At 37.5% G+C, this 20,768-nt stretch overlaps 1 protein-coding gene across 1 annotated transcript in view; it reads right to left on the reverse strand.

Moving 5' to 3' along the window:
• The window catches only part of LOC124613872 (palmitoyltransferase ZDHHC16B), a 95,284-nt gene that overhangs the window by 3,090 nt on the left and 71,426 nt on the right, over window positions 1–20,768 (reverse strand). Inside the window, exon 8 of the mRNA XM_047142600.1 lies at window positions 7,916–8,037. Coding sequence (XP_046998556.1) covers window positions 7,916–8,037 — 122 coding nt within the window. The remainder of the gene's footprint in view (window positions 1–7,915; window positions 8,038–20,768) is intronic.

The raw sequence follows: 20,768 nt of genomic DNA on the forward strand, positions 1-20,768 counted from the left end.
GAGATTCCATCCTGAATGCACCCCAAACAACCGCAAACGGCCTTGTTTATGTACAGAAGTCAATGGTAGTCGGCACAAGGGGCGTCATGAACTCAGCCCCTTTCTGTGAGCTGCCTATTATTGCTCCTTGTGTTCACTGAAGCACCAGTTGCATGTCATATTGATGATTATGATGAATCCAGGGCTCCGAGTGCCTCTCCAACGATTGCTTGGGCCTCAAATTCTGACATTTGACTAGGTTAACATCTTCCTTCTCGACATAGTTCAGCCATGGCTTACCAATTCCTACCTACATCGTAGAATAGTGGCGTCACTCCTATTCAAATATCGAGGAATTTGCAGATTACTCCACCCAGCTTCTTTGAGCCGAACTACACATCCCATCACATCTACATATATTGTTCACATGTCTGTCTGCAAGGTATAGTTATTGTCCAACTGAGCACAAAGAATGCAATTCGCAAAGCCTTTATGCCCTGGTATCGACACATCCGCTGTTTACAATCCTTGTCAGCACTACAGGGAAATACCTTTCCTAATCAGTGAATTGTGATGGACAACCATCTTTATTTGTCTCAGTTCTCTTAACAGATAGGCAAGTTTCAGTTCAACAGCTGGCTCAGTATTTCAATGGCAGATGGCAACATGTGAGTAACCACTGCCAAAATCATCTCTTCACTATGAGATACAGATACCATTAGCCCATAAGGGCATCTTTGTTAACCATAAATCACACAACATAATGTTTAACATGAATGCAGGAACACTAATACTGGATGCCTGAATCTTCAAAAAGGGCAATTGACTAACAAGTTGCAATATTAAATTACAAGGAAGGTCAGCATTGGCTGTAATATTGATATTTTATTGATAGCAGAATCGACTTTCGAGCACATAGTGATCATCTTCAGTGCTGGAAGCTGTGGTGTACAAATTAAACTCAGACACTGGTATCAAGTTATCAATAACCAAAACTGAGAAGCAATCACAATATGACTATTAAGCATAACTGAAGTGTTACTGAAATGGAAGCAGTTATACATATTCACAGATCAGTTTATTTAATATGAATACATATTTATTTGATAAAATAATTGATAAAGTACATTCACACCCTGTGACCAAATCTTGTTGCTCCTGGTATTGATGATGTCTTCAGTCTGAACTGATTCAATGCAGATCTCCACGCCACTCTATCCTGTGCAAGACTCTTCATCACTGAATAAATATTGCAACTTACACCCTTCTGAAGCTGCTAACTGTATTCATCTCTTAGTCTCCCTCTATGGTTTTTTTACACCCTACACTTCCCTCCAATACTAAATTGGTGATCAGAAAGTGTTAGGTTGCCCCACAGATATCTTTTCTCCTCAATTCCTGTCACTACTTCCACATTAGTTACATGATCTGCCCATCTAATCTTCAACAATTCTTCTGTAACACCACATTTTGAAGGTTTCTCTTCTCATATAAACAGTTTATCGTCCATGTTTCGCATCCATATATGGATCCATACAAATGCCTTCAAGAAAGACTCTCTCATATGTAAATCTACAGTCAATGTTAACAAATTTCTCTTCTTCAAAAATACTTTCTTTCCCATTACCAGTCTACATTTTATGTTCTCTGTACTTCACCCAGTAGTTATTTTGCTGCCCAAATACCAAAACTCATCTACTACTTTCAAAGACTCATTTACTAATCTAATGCCCTCAGCATCCTATTATACTTGTTTTGATTTTGTTGACGTTCATTTTATATACAGTTCAGTTTTCAAGAAACTGTCAATTCCACTCAACTGCTCTTGCAAGCCTCTGACAGAATTACAATGATATCAACAAACCTCAAAGTTTGTGTTTATTCTCTCTGGAGTTTAATTTCTACTCCAAATTTTTCTTTGGTTTCCTTCACTGCTTGTTCACTGAACAGATTGAATAACATCAAGGATAGGTTACAATCCTGTCTCACTCCCTTCTCAATCACTGCTCCCCTTTCACACCCCTCGGCTCTCATAACTGCCGTCTGGTTTCTGTACAAGTTGTAAATAGCATTTCACTTCCTGTATTTTAGTCCTGCAACCTCAGAATTTCAAAAAGAGTGTTTCAGTCAACACTGCCAAAAGCTTTGCTAAGTCTACAAATGCTATAAATGTAGGTTTGCCTTTCCTTAACCTTTCTTCTAAGACAAGTCATAGGGTCACTAGTGCCTTCGATGTCCTTACATTTAACCGGAGTCAAAACTGATCTTCCCCAAGGTTGGCTTCTACCAGTTTTTCTATTCTTCTGGAAAGAATTTGTGTTAGTATTTTGTGACCATGACTTGTAAAACTAATAGTTCGGTAATACTCCCACCTGTCAGCACCTGCATTCTTTGGAATTGGAATTATTATATTATTTTTGAAATCTGAGAGTACAAGGCCTGTTCAATAAATTCCAGAACTTTGTCCACAAAATTTTTCTATTCCTATCTTTTACTTATTTCGCATGGTTGCCTTCAAAATACTCTCCTATGCAATTGATACTCTGCTCCAAATCCCATTTCCACTTTTGGAAGGAATCTGTGTGTGCCTCTTGCTGAATCGTGTGAAGTGCCATCTGCGAATTTTATTTTATCTCACCTATCATTGCAAATCTTCATCCTTTCAATGGGGTGTTCAACTCCAGAAATAAAAGAAAGTCTGCAGGAGCAAGGCCTGGAAAGAACAAAGGATGACACAGCACAGTGATTTCGTTTTTTCTGCAGTAGTCACACACCAACTGGGATGAATGTGCGGGTGCATTATCGTGATGCAAGAGCCACGAATTATCTAGCCACATTTCAGGCAGTTTCCTTTTCACATTTTCTCGCAGGTGTTGCAACATGCCCTGATAGTACCATCAATTAACAGTTTGTCCCTGTGGCATGAATTCATCTTTCAAAGTCAAAGAAAACTGTCAGCATGGCTTTGACATTTGACTTAACCTGACAAGCTTTTTTTGAATGTAAATAAGTTATACAGAACTGCAACCAGTCACTTTTTTGAATAATTATGTTTTATTCCATGAACCGGTTCTCGAACCTTTTCAGGTTCATCTTCAGATGGTTTCAGGAAGTTACATTCCATGATAAAAAGTTGCTTAAAAACTGCAACTTCTTGTTGGCACCATTAGAAGCAAGCACTGTATAGTGATAACCCATCAGCAACAAAACTGAGATCACAGTCTAAGATCCACAAACCAGAATGTCCAATATGTCCCATTGTGAACTCTATCAATAGCCCAAGCTGTAAAATCACCAAAAAACTTGATATTATCCGCAAGGCATATGTATTTGAAAATAACTGCTCCATTAAAAACAATTATGAGCTCATCAATAGTATAAAAGATATTCCCATCCTAGTCACAGCTAAATTTGCATCTCTTGACATAGTAAACCTATATACAAACATACCTGTCAAGGAAACAAATAGTTTAGTAAGAAATAACTTACTCAAACATGGGACAATGGGTAGAGCTGAAATCTATGAACTCATAGAGATGCTGTAGCTTATATTGTCACACAACTACTTCCTGTTCAACAACAAGTCTTACATTCAGGAAGATGGACTGGCAATGGGAAGTAGTCTTGCTAGCAGACATATATATCAATAACCTTGAAAACAACTTTTTTAGGTCCCAAACCCAACTAAAAGATAAGCTGCTTTATTACAAACGCTATGTTGATGACACACTTATTCTGCTCAATGGAACAACAGAAGAAACAGATAGCCTAGCCAAAGAACTTAATAAAATACACAATAAAATCCAATTCACAGTAGAACATGAAACACCAGAAGGCATTAACGATCTTGATCTAACAATCTCAAATAAAAATCAGAAATATAAATTTCAAATTTTCAGAAAGCCAACAACCACCAATTTTACCATACACAAATCCTCTTGCCATCCAGACCAACATAAAAAAAAAGCATTCTTCAGAACAATGGGTAATCGCATGCTTAAAATCCCAATGGACACAAGTGAAAGACAAAAAGAAACAGAAATTATTAAATCAATTGCATCCACCAATGGGTACAACCCTGCAATAAAAGATAAACTAATCCATACAGCAAAATTAAATCAACCAACTGCTGAACAACCACCCACAAACAAGAAGACCACATTTATTAGCCTGCATTTCCTAGGGAAGATTTCTCACCAAATTGCCAACCTCTTCAAGGCATACAACATAAAAATAAGTTTCTTCACTAACAACATAATACAAAATAAAATCACACACAGCACCAAAACCACTATACAACAGTGTCAAAAGTCAGGTGTGTACAAGCTCATTTGCAACTCATGTCCAAGCTTCTACATTGGACAAACTGGTAGACACTCCACAACAAGATTTAAAGAACACATAGATGCACTCTGTCTTAACAACCTGAACAAGTCCAGCTTTGCCTCACATCTTGCCCAACACAATCATTCTGCAACCAACATAGAACAGAATCTCCAAATACTCCATTTTGCCAACAAAGGCACAATACTTGACCTTCTTGAAGAAATTTAAATATTTATCTACACAAATACAGCACCTGACTACCTACTCAATGATCAAATTGAACTGAGAAACAAATTTTTCCTTCAGAACTTTGAAGATCTACTAGCTCAAAACAAGTAATCAAACAATGAACCCTACACTGGCTCCCCCTCCCCCCCCCCCCTCCAAACGATCTCCCCCCTCCCACTCCTTACATCCTAACTACACTGGTGTCAGCGTAATATCCTACCACAGAATAAAACCCGTACTATATTTCTAAATGTTAAAGCCCTCTACTGCTAACATAAATCAGTACTTTTATACATATTAATTCTAGCTGGAACAAACAGAAGCTGCCTTTACTAATATTCCAGATCACTCTAATGTAAGAATGAAAGTAAGTCAACAGTTTAAGAACTTTTGTCCATGATGTTTTAAATATAAAGTGTACAGCCATACAAACAGCTTTAGTCCATTACAATCACTATAACTTTTATACATATACCTTTAGCTAAAATAAACAGAATCTACTCTTGATAATACCCCACATCATGTTAACATAACAGCAGAAATAAGTCAACAGTTCATCTGAAGATTTGTTATTAATTTAAATATAAAGGTCCTAGTCATACACACAGCTGCATCTATAACTCTGTATTATTGATTCCTGCGTATTCATATTAATGCCAATAATGTCTGTAATATACAAACAGAAATATGATATCAGATCATCTGAAGTTTGTTCTTATAGTAATTTATTTATTTATTTATTTTATCTTGTGCTCTCATGTTATCACCACTGTGATTAAAATACTTGCCCTTCTATCGACTTTAATACATGTAAAGAACAACAAATTACATCTATGTACAAAGTAGGCCTATGCCATATCTTTCTGTCAAGATCTTTGTTACAAGCAACAGTTGTAAAGCGCATGCTGGGTGCTGGAAAAGTCTTGGTATCAGAGTGTAAATTAATATAGTTTGTGTGGAAGTGTGTGTACTGATATAACTACTGGATATCAAAATGGAGGCAGACAGATGGACACTAATCGAAAAAAGCCACCTATACTGTCGCAGTAAGTAATAACTAGATTTACATCCATATCAACAGATAAGCTATAGTTATAGCGATACATTAAAGTGTGACCCATCTTTTTGTCATAAGGCCAGCACCCAGCATTATGCCAGCAGTAATGATGTAACTTCCTGAAACCACCTGGAGATGAACCTGAAAAGGTTCGAAAACCGGTTCATGGAATAAAACATAATTATTCAAAAAAGTGACTGGTTGCAGTTCTTTATAACTTATTTACATTCATTATACAGTCACGGTTCTAAAATATCCGTAATGGATAAGCATAATAAGCTTTTTTTGGTCTTGGAGAACGTTTCCCGACCCATTGTGAAGACATCACCAATTATGATTCTCTTAAGAAACCTCTGATTTTCATTTGCATGATCCAAAAACCCTTCACAGATTGCAAGGTGAAAGTCTTTCTGGTCTTGACTCATGAGCCATGGGACAAACTTGGCGATAACATGATGCATTCCAATGTGCTGTGTCAGAATTTCACGACACGGTCCAACTGATATGTTACATTCTTCTGCAATCTCTCAGTCAGTCAGTCTTTGATTGGCATGTACAATTTGACGTTCCTAACATGAGCGTCACCAGCCGATGTTGAAGGGCATTCTGAATGAGGTTCATCTTGAACTTCCGTCTGGCCATTTTTAAACTATGTGAACCATTCGTAACACCGAGTATGGCTTGAGCTCTCATCACTGTAGGCTTCCTGCATCATAGTGTGTCTCTGTAAAGGTTTTCTTGAGTTTCAAACAAAATTTAATGCATATGCATTGCTCCTCTAACTCTGCAATCTTGAAATTCACAAACTGTGTGCCACAATGTTCTACTCAATACAGCACTGAACAATAACTAACAGACATACATCAATGAAACTTCTGGCAGTTACACATTAATCACAGGCATGTGCAAGGATGCCAACCACATTTCGCTCCAACAAACCACTGCTGCGAACTTACAAATGTTCCAGAATGTTCTAGAACATTCTGAATAGGCTTCGTATTTTACCTGTTTCATACATCTTGCTCATGAGATGGCTCTTCCAAGGCTATCAGTAGTTCTGATAAAACTTTCAGAATAGCACAGAACCAGATGACAATGCAATATTAACTAACATATTTGTCTGGGGTGTGCAGAGGATTCTTTGTGTACCACTGCTATTCCCCCTTTTACTGTTCCACTTACAAATGTTTTATAGTGGAACAATTGCTGTTAAGACTCCATATACGTTGATTTTTTTTTTTTTTTTTAATTTTTGCATTTGGAGGTGTTTCCATGACATAACTGTATGAGGAAGCAATGTATTGGTTGACTAGAATGAAGAAAAACTGAAATAAGCCTGGAATTTACCACTCATGTCTGTTGTAATGTCAACATGGTTTGAAATTTACTACAAGATTTCAAATGCACAAAACTAAAAAGCAGAAAATAATTATTTAAATAAAAACATTTTACATAACACATTTTTAAAATGGATCGAAAAGAATAAAAATAAACTCTCCCAGCTTCATACAGATTCCTAAATCCATACAGATATTCCTGAATATTTGTGCTTGTGAATTTTTAAGAGATGTGAAAATACTTTTAGAATTTAAAATGAAAAATGTGGGGCACATGCAATACTTTATTGATACGTGAATATTCACCTCCTTACTATTACTACTGTATACAACCCGTGTTTTTCCACTTTAAATTCTGCAAGTATTGTCATAGCTATTACAAATCCACAAGTATAAATTTCCAGGACTATTTTTATGGTGTTAGAAATTTGTATATGGCTAGGAGAAATTATTTTATATTTTTTAGTCCATTTTAAAAATGTGTTATATTAAAAAGTTTTTTATTAAAATAATTATTATGGTTTTCTAATAAGAGCAGATCATCAGGCATTTATTTCACAGATAGAAACAGATTTTAAGCTCTACTGACAGATATTGCGTGTTACAGTTTATTAGCTGTTTATACACAGGATCATCTATTCAGTATCTCACAACCATAAAATACAGCAGTTGAGGGTTGACACAGTTGCTTCTTTCTTCTTGAGCAATTAAATATAAAATGTGAAGGTTATGTTAAGACAAAGTGAAGAAAACACCAACATCCAACATGGTTAAGAGGGTACTTAAACATGAAATATAAATGTAAATGCAAACCAAGTGAAAAATGTCTTCATTAGCCAGCAACAGTTTATTTTAATAAAATAAGTATGACACACACAGTATCTTTCACTCATGTTCATTTTAATTAATTTATGAAACAGTGGTGTCTCCTACATATGCTTTACACAAAGTTATAATCTAGTTTACATTTCTAACAATGATGAGTTACCTTATTGAGTGCAGCTAACCTCTTTGTCTCCTGTTTATTGATGTGCGCCTCGATACTTGTTTCTCCTCTTGTTATTAGTCGTGCATGCCACATCATTAGTGAGCCAAGTGCAATCAGCACACCTATATGCAATGAAATATCAAATTTAAGAAATATTATAAAATTATCCGCTTAAAATATTAGCTGCATATAAGGGATAGGATGTGTGACAAGGGAAGGGAGAGAGGGGGAGGAATGCAGTGAGATGGAGACAGAAAGAGGACAATTACATTGTAGTAAAAGACAAATTTTTAATAGGGGGGGGGGATTATTCAAAGACTGAGGGTTTCTTAGTAAGCAATGGAGAAGTGAACGTTGGAAATTAGTAAGAGAGACAGGACGGATAGAAATACAGCAGGGTGCAGACTGTAGTGCAAGCCATAAATACGACAGCTATTGATGAAATTGAGGTGGACGGAGACATACAATCAAAAAATCACTGGTAGATGGACCCTGGAATTCTTTGATGGATTCTAAGAGATAAGAAAGGACTGGGACAACTTAACTGAAGATAGCTTCGCAACTTTAGAAGTCATGTAGGGGCAGCATGGATGGATACAGATTAAGACCATAATGGCAGGGAAAGTCTTGCAGAGACCTTCATTTAGCAGTGGATGTCAAACTGCTGATGATATGAGGGTGGTTTGAAAAGTTCTCTGAACGGAATAGAAAAAAAGTACTTACATCACTGAAACATTTTTTATTTTTCAAAGTAACCTCCTTGTCGATTAATGCACTTGGTCCAACAATGTTCCACTGCCTTGATCCCTTCTCAAAAATGAGTTTCCCCCAGGCCTGCAAAGCAGTTGTCAAATCCGGCTATCAATTCTTTGTTTGAAATGAATCCTTGTCCACCAACAAAAATTTTCTGTTTTGGGAAGAGATGGAAGTCTGATAGAGCCATATCAGGTGAATAAGGTGGGTGTGGCAACAGTTCATATCTTAGCTCGTGTCATTTTGCCTTGGCGATGGCACGTGTATGGGCGAGCATTTTCTTGGCGGAAGACGACTTTCTTCCTTGCTAAAACTGGCCTTTTTTAGCGTATCTTTTGTTGCAATTTGTCCATGAGTTTAGCATAGTATTCCCCAGTAATTGTTTGTCCAGTGGAGAGATAATCTACAAACAGAAACCCTTCACATCCCAGAACACTGACGCTAGGACCTTTCTCGCTGAAGGAACTGTCTTTGCTTTCTTTGGTGGTGGAGAATCAGCATGTTACCACTGCTTTGACTGTTTTTTTGTCTCTGGGGTCCAGTAGTGCATCCAAGTTTCATTTGTGGTCACAAACCAGTGCAAAAAAATCTTGTTCGTTTCTCCTAAAACTGGCCAAACATTGTTCCGATATGTCCATTCCCTGCGTTTTTGATCCAGCATCAAGAGTCGAGGCACCCATCTTGCAGATAATTTTTTCATTTCTAATTCTTCAGTTAAAATGTGATATAACCTTTCAGATGACATCTGGCAAGTGGGAGCAATTTCATACACTTTCAATCAGCAATCCTCCATGACCATTTTGTGCACATTTGCAATTTTTTCTGGATTAGTGACACATCTTGGCTGACCACTGCACAGATCATCATGTAAGCTCTCCTGGCCAAATTTAAATTCATTTGTCCACTTGGCAACAGTAGAAAATGAAAGAGCAGAGTCCCCCAGCGTATTCTGGAAATCAGCATGAATGTCCTCTGCTTTCTTATCTTTCTTTAGGAAGTACTTAATCACTGCTCAAATATCGATTTTTTTCCATCTTTGCAAATCACTACGCGGGAACAACAGGGCCACATCACCGTCACAGAGTACTGACGTGGCTCGTGTTTACAGGCAACAGTCCAATGAATATCACATGAACAACTCGTTGCGCTAGCACTTACCTCTCATGGTGATTCCGAGAACTTTTCAAACTACCCTTGTAGTAACAATGCATGTGGGGTTCATACTTTTACTAAAAGACAAACAGTATTCCTGTAATACCTTAAAAACTAACTCAACATATACCTCAATAAAACAAAAGAAAATCCAGGATGGACTGGACTGAACCTTAGTGCCCAGAGACATAAGTGGCCAGGTACACATGAGTAAATTTCCAACTTCTGATAAAGGACGTAGTCTGAAAGCTGAATATTTTAAAAATTCTTTTCACTGCGCCTGTCAGTAACTCAATGCTTGCTCTATGTGGTAAGTGGCAATGTATCCCTTCCATATTATTGTTATTTCATATACTGTAATAACTTCATTAAAATATCAGAGTGAAACATAAATATTACCAATCTTGAATCAGAAAAGTGAGTTCTATTAGTAGCAGCTGTAGCAGGTACTGTTGAATTTCTGTGTGTTGCCTTCTCTCTCTCTCTCTCTCTCTCTCTCTCTCTCTCTCTCTCTCTCTCTCTCTCTCTCCCCCCCCCCCCCCCCCTACCTACCTACCTACCTACCTACCTACCTACCACCACCACCACCACCACCACCACTACTACTAAAGACACAAAATTATAGATTTGGCTCTGAGCTCTATGCGACTTAACTTCTGAGGTCATCAGTCGCCTAGAACTTAGAACTAATTAAACCTAACTAACCTAAGGACATTACACACATCCATGCCCGAGGCAGGATTCGAACCTGCGACTGTAGCGGTCGCTCAGTTCCAGACTGTAGCGCCTAGAACCGCACGGCCACTCCGGCCGGCCACAAAATTACAGAAAACAGGAAAGGTCACACGCGGGCGCGGGCTCCAGAGAGAGAGAGAGAGAGAGAGAGAGAGAGAGAGAGAAGGCAACACACAGAAATTCAACAGTGCCTGCTATACCTGCTACCAATAGAACTCACTTTTCTGATTCAAGATTGGTAATATTTATATTTCACTCTGATATATTAATGAAGTTATTACAGGACGCGGGCGCGGGCAGAGCAAAAATTTATAGACATTTCATAGGTTCTGCAGGTGAGTAGTACTTTACTGTTGAAGGATGGTTCTCTTTAAATTAAGACTTGTTGGCTGGCAACTTTGTACAAATTGGATTGGAATAAAAACCACAACCTGTTACCAAAAGTTTAACTTAACACTACAGACATCTCCTCTTTTTCATCTGGATATTCTTCCCCAAGCAGGTACTATTTTAACACAACTTATTTGTCATTTCATGGATAAACATTACTGATATCTTAGAAATAGTTGCCAAAGTTGCTAGTTCACTGTACAATGAGGAGGTGATGTACCATATGTTTGGTGCACGCTACATCAATGAAGGAAATTTGCGAATTCCAAATCCGTGCTACAGATTACAAGATGTGGGGTCACCAAAAATCAATCTATATTCAGAACCAGACAAAACTTATTTATGCAGTGTAAAGCAGATGCTCTTACTTCAGTTCATTTGACACATCTTAAGTAGTTCTAAAATGATTTGGTGTTCTTAGCGGATATTTATTACACGTAGCTAATTTAGATAGAATGATCAGCAGCACAACAACATAGTGCAGAGTCAATCAGTAAATTATTTTTAAAGGCATTTTTGAATCTTAAGGCTCTTCTTACATTATTCCCTCCTTTTTTAATTGCTGATGAAGGTATATTTATAATTACAAACAGTTCCTTTTGATCTGAGAGGCAATGATCAATATATAGAGCTATTCACTACTGAAAAAAAGTTTTTGATGGTGCTGAGTCACAGTCATGCAGTTTTTTTTTTTTTTTTTTTTTAATAAACCATCATCTGCCTTTATATTACTGTATTTTTCTTCTTACTATCTAAATTTTTTCTTTTATGCCATTATCAAGAAATTTTAGCACTGTACTTGATAATGGCATAAAAGCTGAAATCTAAACAGTACAGAAGAAAAATACAGTAATATACAGTCAAATGGTGGTTTATTCTTATAAAAAAATTAGATTATTGTTTCAATCCCAGGAGACACATTGCCAATTTATATCTGAAAATATCTAGCCCAAATGAGGATGAAATGTCAGTGACTAGTATTATTTATATATAGTTTAATGAAGTCTTTGAAATCATCCTTAACAATAGCAGATTTTCTTTATGTAGGTCAATTCAGTTCCTAAATTACTGGATCAACTTGTCTTATTGCTGTCTAATGATTTTTGTCATAAATGAATCTACAGACAAATTCCAAATTTGTTGACATTTCTTCAAGACTAATATTAGACTTACTATACAATGTATGAAATACACTGAAGAATCAAAGACACTGGTACTCCTGCCTAACATCGTCCAGAGCAGTCGCAAGCATGCAGAAATGCCTCAACACAATTTGGAATGGACTCTACTAATGTCTGAAGTAGTGCTGGAGGAAACTGACACCATGAATCCTGCAGGGCTGTCCATAAATCCATAAGAGTACGAGGGGGTGCAGATCCCTTCTGAACAGCAAGTTACAAGGCAACCCAGATATGCTCAATAATGTTCATGTGTGGGGAGTATGGTGTCCAGCAGAAATTATTAAACTCAGAAGAGTGTTCCTGGAGGAACTCTATAGCAATTCTGGACGTGTGGGGTGTTGCATTGTCCTGCTGAAAATGCCCAAGTCCATCAGAAAGCACAAAGGACATGAATGGATGCAAGTGATCAGACAGGATGCTTACGTATGTCCCACCTGTCGGAGTCATATCTAGATGTATCAGGCGTCCCATATCACTCCAACTGCACACGCCCCACACCATTACAGGGCCTCCACCAGCTTGAACAGTCCTCTGCTGATATGCAGCGTCCATGGATTCATGAGGTTGTCTCCATACCTGTACATGTCCATCCATTCAATAGAATTTGAAACAAGACTCGTCCGACCAGGCAACATGTTTCCAGTCATCAACAGTCCAATGTCAGTGTTGATGGGCACAGGCAAGGCATAAAGCTTAGTGTCACGCAGTCATCAAGGGTACACGAGTGGGCCTTTGGCTCTAAAAGCCCATATTGATGATGTTTCATTGAATGGTCCACATGCTGACACTTGTCGATAGCCCAGTAATAAAATCTGCAGCAATTTGCGGAACAGTTGCACTTCTGTCACATTGAACAATTCTCTTCAGTCATCGTTGGCCCTGTTGTTGCAGGATTTTTTTTTCCAGCTGCAGCAATGTCTGAGATTTGATGTTTTACCGGATTCCTGATATTCACGGTACACTCGTGAAATGGTCATAAGGGAAAACGCCCACTTCGTAGCTACCTCAGAGATTCTGTGTCCCATGTGCACTGACTGTAAAACCACATTCAAACTCATTTAAATCTTGATAACCTGCCATTATAGCAGCAGTAACTGATCTAGCAACTGTGCCACACACTTGTCTTATATAGGCATTGCCAACTGCAGCATCATATTCTACCTGTTTACATATCTCTGTATTTGAATACGCATGCCTATACCAGCTTCTTCGGTGCTTCAGTGTACAATTCTCTGCAGCTGCATTATTTATATGCATCCAATTGTGTATCTTTTCTCCCCTCACACCCCTTTTAAGACGTACCTGTAATACCACCTGGACATAAAAGAAATGGTAATGCTCATATTGATAAGGAGCTATTTAACATGATGTATTAGTAAGTGACTGTTTTCAGACCTGTAACTGTATCCTTACATTGCAAAAAGGATAATCAGAATCTGTGAACTCAACAGCACAGGCTGGATAGTTTTCCACTGAAATGTTACTGGGTTCCATTGGAAAATATTGTGTTTGTGGCTTAACATGAAGGAAATGAGACTGATCTTGTGAACTTGTTCAACTAGTGTGGTCAGCTTGTAAGTACATCACATCTGAGTTTATACACACTCAGTCTGCTTGTCATTTCCACAGACACATAGGTTCTATAGTTTTCTCTTCCAGCAGAGTACAAGAGTATGTTACAGAGTTGATTAGTTTTTATAAAATTTATTACAGCACAAGGACATTATGAAAAATAGCTCCTTAGCAATGCAACCAGTTCAAATTATTTTGTATATAGTATGAATCAGAATTAACTAATCTGTTGTCGGTAACATCTTTTTGGGTTAACAGCCATGCCCGTAATGTTTTGACAGGGTTAGTGCTCAAGGAAGTGACATTATTCAACTGATGATAGAAGAAAATTTCAACAGACAAAATAATACAGAAAGCCAGAAATCTACTTTATCTATGGTTTATTTTTAAACTACACAATTTTCTTCAAATTATAACTAAAAATGCAATTGCATTCATTTTTGATATGGAAATAATTGTAAACCTTATTATAAAATACTTCTTTATATTCTAACCTTCACCGCGCAGGCTAAATCCTCTTAGAAAGAAATTACCCATGTAACCAGACAACACCTTTAGTACAACTAGGAAGCAATACAAAGAAGGCACTACAAGAGATTGGGTTTTCAGTATCTTCTATATGAAGTGTAACTCAAAACTTGTCATCAAAATAATAATCCAATACATTCAAATGCGAATTGTGAGCCACCAACATTTTTAAAACTTGCAGCTACTTTTCTTTAGTGGCACTGCTAGAAGTTAGTGACTCACAGCTATACTCTTCTGCCTAATAGGTCTTGTGCTGAGCCATACATGCAACATGATGTTCATGGACTAGGGCCATTTTAATGTATTTATTTTATGCCGTAAGATTTGTTTGAAGTGTACATGACCTGACATTGGTTCACAATTCTTGAAAGACTAATATAAAGCACTGTATACTCTAACTTCTTCAGTATTTTTAAACCATGGTGCTATTGTTGCTATCAATAAAACTTTACTCCCACAGAAATAACAAGGAGTCCTTGTCTGATTTGTATTTGTATCCACTACACACCAAATTCAAGGCATCCTCTGAGTGTTCACTAATCAGTGAGTTAAGAGCATTCAAATAATTGTTCACAGGCTTTCTATATGATTGTGTCAACCAAAATTTTATTGTATTATTTGCCCTGAAATTTGTTTCTTATCCAAAAATTTCCCAAGTAGCAGGAGAAAGCATATTTTTATAAATAAATAAATCACAGTTCCAAAAGCTTGAGGATCACTAGTCATTTGAATTGTGATTGCACAGCCCTCCATCATAAGCTGTACATTCACACAAATGTCTTGATGCCTTACTCGGGGAATCCCACACTTACTGACTCAGTACTTGAAAAATCGCCATTCACAAGGATCATATAAATATGCTAAGTTGTCCTTGAATTCCCTGGTATGACAATCTCTGATAAAGTCATAAGCTTTCAGAAGGCAAGAAAATACCAATGAGGGGCTGTCTGTGTAGAACTACATGTTGTGGTGTTTAAAGCAGTTAAGCAATCAAGGAGAAAGGAGGAACAACATTAGAAGCAACTACAAAGCTTCCTGGATTCTAAGGTAAAAGTCACATGACATCTGGGCATGGGCTCTAAAGTCTTTCCAATGCAACCAATGAGAAAGCTATAAAGACAGCTCGAGGCCAATGCGAGGTTCTCCTCTGGTTCAATGAGAGACCAAAACTAACTCCCCCAACAATCAGAAAAATCTTATCCAATGGCTTTAACTAGTACCAAGCACACCTTCTACTCTAAATGCCACAAGAGGTACACGTGAATCAATTATTGAGGCAGTCTTTCAAGCTTCATACAGTGCAAGTCTAGCTTCCATGTAGATACAAGGCAAGGTGCTAGTGGTGATTGAAAAGAAATACTCTCACAGTTCTTTGGACACTTCTGTTTGAGTACAATAACTATTGGTAACCTATCATGTTTGCCAAAATTTCTTGTGATAGCTAACCATACCAGTATGAAGCTGGTGGAAGGACTTATTAAATCCAGAAACACTTTGTGTTTTATACATCATTCTCTGTAAATGGTTAGCATTTGTAATGCCAAAGTGTCACATATTCGGTCTTCATTGCAGAGTGACACCAGTAACTCCACAACGAATCTAAGTTCAACAATACAAAGCTGCAGCACACTGCATTCAAATTGCAAAAAACTGTGAATGGTACAAAGCGTTTACCACAGTTTCAGCAAGAGACAGACTATCCAAAACTTGACAATGAACAGTGGGATCTTTTTGCACTGTATAGAGTTTATCCAATTTTTGGCTGTCACAATAGGACATATAAAAATAAAAATGCAACAGTACAACATACCTTTAGGACAATGGTATAAGTAGCATATCATTGATGACTGCTTCAGCAGTCACTCAACAGTGTGAATCAATATGAGGAAGGTTACTTTTACAATTAATTTTCAGGGGCATTTAGTGTAATCACAGCACTGGCTACCCAATATCTGTGATTTCCAATATTTTCACATGGTCTTTTTACCGCAATTTTTTTTCCCCCCAAATAAGAGAGCTGCCAAGTAACTATAACACAGATGTGGAAAAAAGCACATCTGCTTCAAGAACACAAAGGGAAAGAAGCATAGTACAGAAGCTTGCTAAATAGGACCAACAGTGCAATGCAGGGTTTGTTTTCTCGGCCAGTACTTGTACCCTTGGTGACTTGACTTACTTCGGCATTATGTCGTGGTCCAAACATATTCTTTGCCTAACATTTCGTATCCTAATGCCGTAGAAATCCTCAGAGGCTATAAAAACTTCTAGGTTGATTTTCAAACTCAAACAATCTCAGAAAATCAAACTGCTTATACGAAACCACAGATAGCAAAGTCACATTGACATGTTATAGAGCTTATGCTACAGAACAGTTGGTGCTGTTTAGTTTATTTAGCACTAACTCTCATAACTTGTCAATTTTTAGTCCCCCTCCCTTTCTGTTAAAGTCATTTTAGTTTTGTAATTTCTGTGATCTCTCTGTACAACCTACCAGATTAAGCATTGGACATTAATAAAACCGTACATCAGAGAATGAATTTGGGGTGTACCCTGGTGTCAGGGCAAGATCTGCTACTGTTAATTTATCTGAGTTGCACAAAAAATAAATACTCGTGTTCTTTAAGCCAGGTGTTTGTGCTCCTGTTATCAAATCCTAGGTACACTTGACCATATGAGTAAGGGATTTTGTATCTCCTGTTGTGGCAAACAGTAGTCCAAAGCCCTTTACAGCCTTTAAATATCCACACTCTTTTCTTGTCAGTTTAATCACTGTGCCAATACTGTGCCTTCTTCGCACCCTGTTGATTGGATTTGTGATGATTTTTTATAAAAGGAACAGCAACTTTCCCTATAGCTGCTTTTTTATATTATTATACATGACACGAATAAACTTGGTACAACACATCAAATGTTTGGATTTTCAAACACCTCACAAGGTCAGAAAAATACGTTCTTATTGTTAAGTGACTAAGTCTAAACTTGGAGCATTGATAAGTCAAATTATACTGTGAATTCAATCGACTCAATCCAAGTTCTTACAAATTCTGTTGATTTCTTCATCTACCCCCCTCCCTGAGGTTCTGCCACCTCATTGTGCTTTATGTCACTGCGTGTTAGAACATCGGGCTGTAATCCAGATGTGGTGTACCTCAGATGCATTGAGTTATACCTCTTCCCATTCCTTTTTTTCTATGGTAGCCGATCACAATGTCGTAGCATTCATCAGTAGTACTCAACTGTGCATCCACTTTACAAAATTTCAATGCTCAAGCTATTCATCCAAGTTCCAAATGAATATAAAATAGTGTAACTTTTCCAAACTTCTGTCTCCAATTTTTATATTAATACATACATTTTGAAACCTGGCAGAAGTTGAAACATGTCAGAAAAATGTTAGGCTGATAACTTTCACAGTTCCCTTTTATGCACCAACGTGTATAAATCTGTATGATGCTATCGTGGGTTACGATGATAATTTCAAAGACCTAGCTGCTAAGACCCATCTCATTTTTACTCCTAACTATTTAGTTGCACATTCTTTACTTAATATGGTGCACACCTTCATAGAAGACATGGATGAGCCATGTAACAGGCACTGCGGGAAGCCATTTGTGGGTGCCGAATTCTTCCCTAGGGACAGAATTAACTCTAATGGGAAGCTACCAAGGCAGAGGGCAGCAGCCTGAGCACGTATCAGCAGGTACAATCTGTGGCCACACTGCTTCATGCACCGTGACACTATACTGTTATGTGAAACTCCAAGTTCTTACAATTGCAGTCTTGTTCTCTAGGAGCCAATTTTTAAAAGAACTGTGTTTGGAAGTAATGCAGTGTGTCAGGTCAATGCAAAATAAATTATTTTACACGCCATTATCTCTGTTCAAAGAACAACTTGATAGTGCATTTTTCACTTTAAAGCCTTCAGAAAAAGCCGGAGAGAGTCATGCTGGGAAAAGTGTCGCTAGAATGCACTTTTCAGGTGGGAAACCTGTGTAGCAGTTATTGTCAAAGCTTTTCTATTTTTTGAGGGCAGAAATAGCATCATCTGGACGGAAGATCACATGAAAAAGTTTATCTTCCCTGATGCAGGAAAGCCCCTCATCTGATTTTTCCTGGAGAAAGGAATTTTTTTATGCTTACATGATTTTTTAATGTTATAGAAGCAATATTTTTACAAATATATGTAACTGTTTTCAAAATATACTTTGTACTCATGCCTTCTTTTATGGCCTAAAATAATTTTGAACTATTCACCTTTGTAATAAATTAACTGATAATTCAATAAGTACCATGCAAAATAACAATACTAACAGTCAGTTGTTCAGTGGAATATAACTAAACACACACTTCTGTGTATTCTGATACTCACAAGCTGCTTCACAATGCTACATTTGTTTGTTGATATTTTGATTAATGATGCACGTGAGGCGGTAGCACTTTTTAACGTTACAAAGTACGTAAAAGAGGTTTCCATTGAGCAAAACTACTACTGTTGCAGATAAACCACAGTAAAGTTAATGTACACAGCTGTGACCAGTAGTTCTGAAAGGGAACCTTTTGCGGGAAGATAATGGATATGTGCTTTCATTTCTTTTCTTTTAAACTACATTAGATAATGTGACTATGTTATATCTTACAGTAGAGGGATCATCATGACTGAGCACATTTAGATATTTGCATGTGTAATCAATACATCGTTTTCGGGCACAATCAGAGAAATTATTACAGACACAACAGTGACTATGAATTTGAGAGGAGGACTGAGATGACTGTCACTCTTACCTTATCCATTCCTTGCAGGTCTGTCAAGCAGATTTAAGATGCCATTAAATTATCCTGATGTTCACTGCTTATATATCCTTTTCTTGTTTTCATATTTGTAAAGCACAATAATGTGAGCTTCCTGTTGGTTTGCAAGATCAATAGAAGTGAATAAATTTGGGGTTAATCTGAACCCATATTACCAATTCAGTTGATAGATAACTTTATCCTGTTTTAATCCTGAGTGATTTTGTAAGAACCAGGACTCAGAACTCATCTACCAGTGCCTTTCACTTCTTGTTAAGTGATTCATTGTGTGAAAAATTTGATTAGGTATCTGAATTTATAGGGATCAATCTGTGTCCTGATCAGACCAGCCAGAACAGATTGCAAAAACAAATGAAAGGTTCATTAGCCCATCAGCATCTTGCAAAAGATACTGCAGTGAGCTTTGATATCACTTATCACTAACTCTGACTGCATAATTCTTTGGCCTGAGACTAATCTACAGAGTAGTATGCCCGCATAAGCACATAAGATACCTTCTTCTCACACAAGCCAAGTGATACATATTCTCTGCACAGTGGCTCATACCTGGTGGGGTGCACACCCCACCACAATGGTCATCCTGCACTAATCAGCTGATGCACCTCAATAAAGATTATAGCATAATCACAGTGACGTTATGGTAGCACTCACCAAATTAAACGAATACAGTACCACTGCATTAGAATGATGCCTCCAACAATGAGCAATGCTCTGCTCTTGAAAGTACTGAGATTTATCTCCATATTTGGCACCAGTCACAAACAGACAAATTTAATTTGCAGAGGATTCAAACTCTGGAGTGTCCCATTGTTAATTAGCTCACATACATGAGCTCCTTTGAGCCAATTATTGTTTCTATACTGAAACAAAAAGCACAGAGCTGAACAGGAACATTTCTGTATTGCCCAGTTTACCAACTGAGCAAACACTTTGAAATTCCTCACACACAAATTTCTCACACAGTCACTTCATGCAGCACCCATTCGTGTCCCAAACATGAATTTTTGAAAGGTAGGGCAGAGGAAGTAGTGGAGCAAAGTTGTGATGGTGGAGCATGTGTCTTGCATGGATAGCTCAGTAATTCAGAGCATAGCTGGCAAAAGACAAGGTTTGTGATCCAGTCCAGCACACACTTTTTAACTGCCAGGAAGTTTCATGAAACACCAAATTTTGAGACCACATGCCATGTAAATTTATTGGCCAGGTATGCTTAAAATATTCACAGACAAGCAAAAAAATTGCTGGTCTACAATATGCGCGTAGCACCTTCTGCTGGCCCAATCCAGCAGCAGAATTGTAATACTTCCTCCGTTTTCAGTGTTTATAGCAAAGAGAGTTACTATAATGCAAGTTCCCCAGTTTGTCAGGCTGTGTGAACTCAACAAGTACAAAATGCATTTGGCTATCAAGACAGCAACATCTAAAGCCTTCAGTGACTACAGTAGGAGAATGTTGCTGAAAGCACTCTCACAAAGGCCAGAGAAATTCTGGCCATGTTAGTGTTACCAAAATTAGTGTCCAGTCTTCCAGGGATGAGTCAATAACTGAAATTGATGTTATGAAAGCAAAATCAGAAATTCTTAATTCCACTTTTAAAAGATGTTTTACAATGAAAAACCCAGGAGTACAACTACAATTTAAATTCCCTATCACAGAAAATATGAGGGAAATAGATAGTGGCATCAGTGGTGTGAGGAAACAACTGAAATTGTTAAAATAGAACAAAGCACCAT

Source organism: Schistocerca americana, chromosome 4 (assembly GCF_021461395.2).
Source record: "Schistocerca americana isolate TAMUIC-IGC-003095 chromosome 4, iqSchAmer2.1, whole genome shotgun sequence".
Taxonomy (NCBI): domain Eukaryota; kingdom Metazoa; phylum Arthropoda; class Insecta; order Orthoptera; family Acrididae; genus Schistocerca; species Schistocerca americana.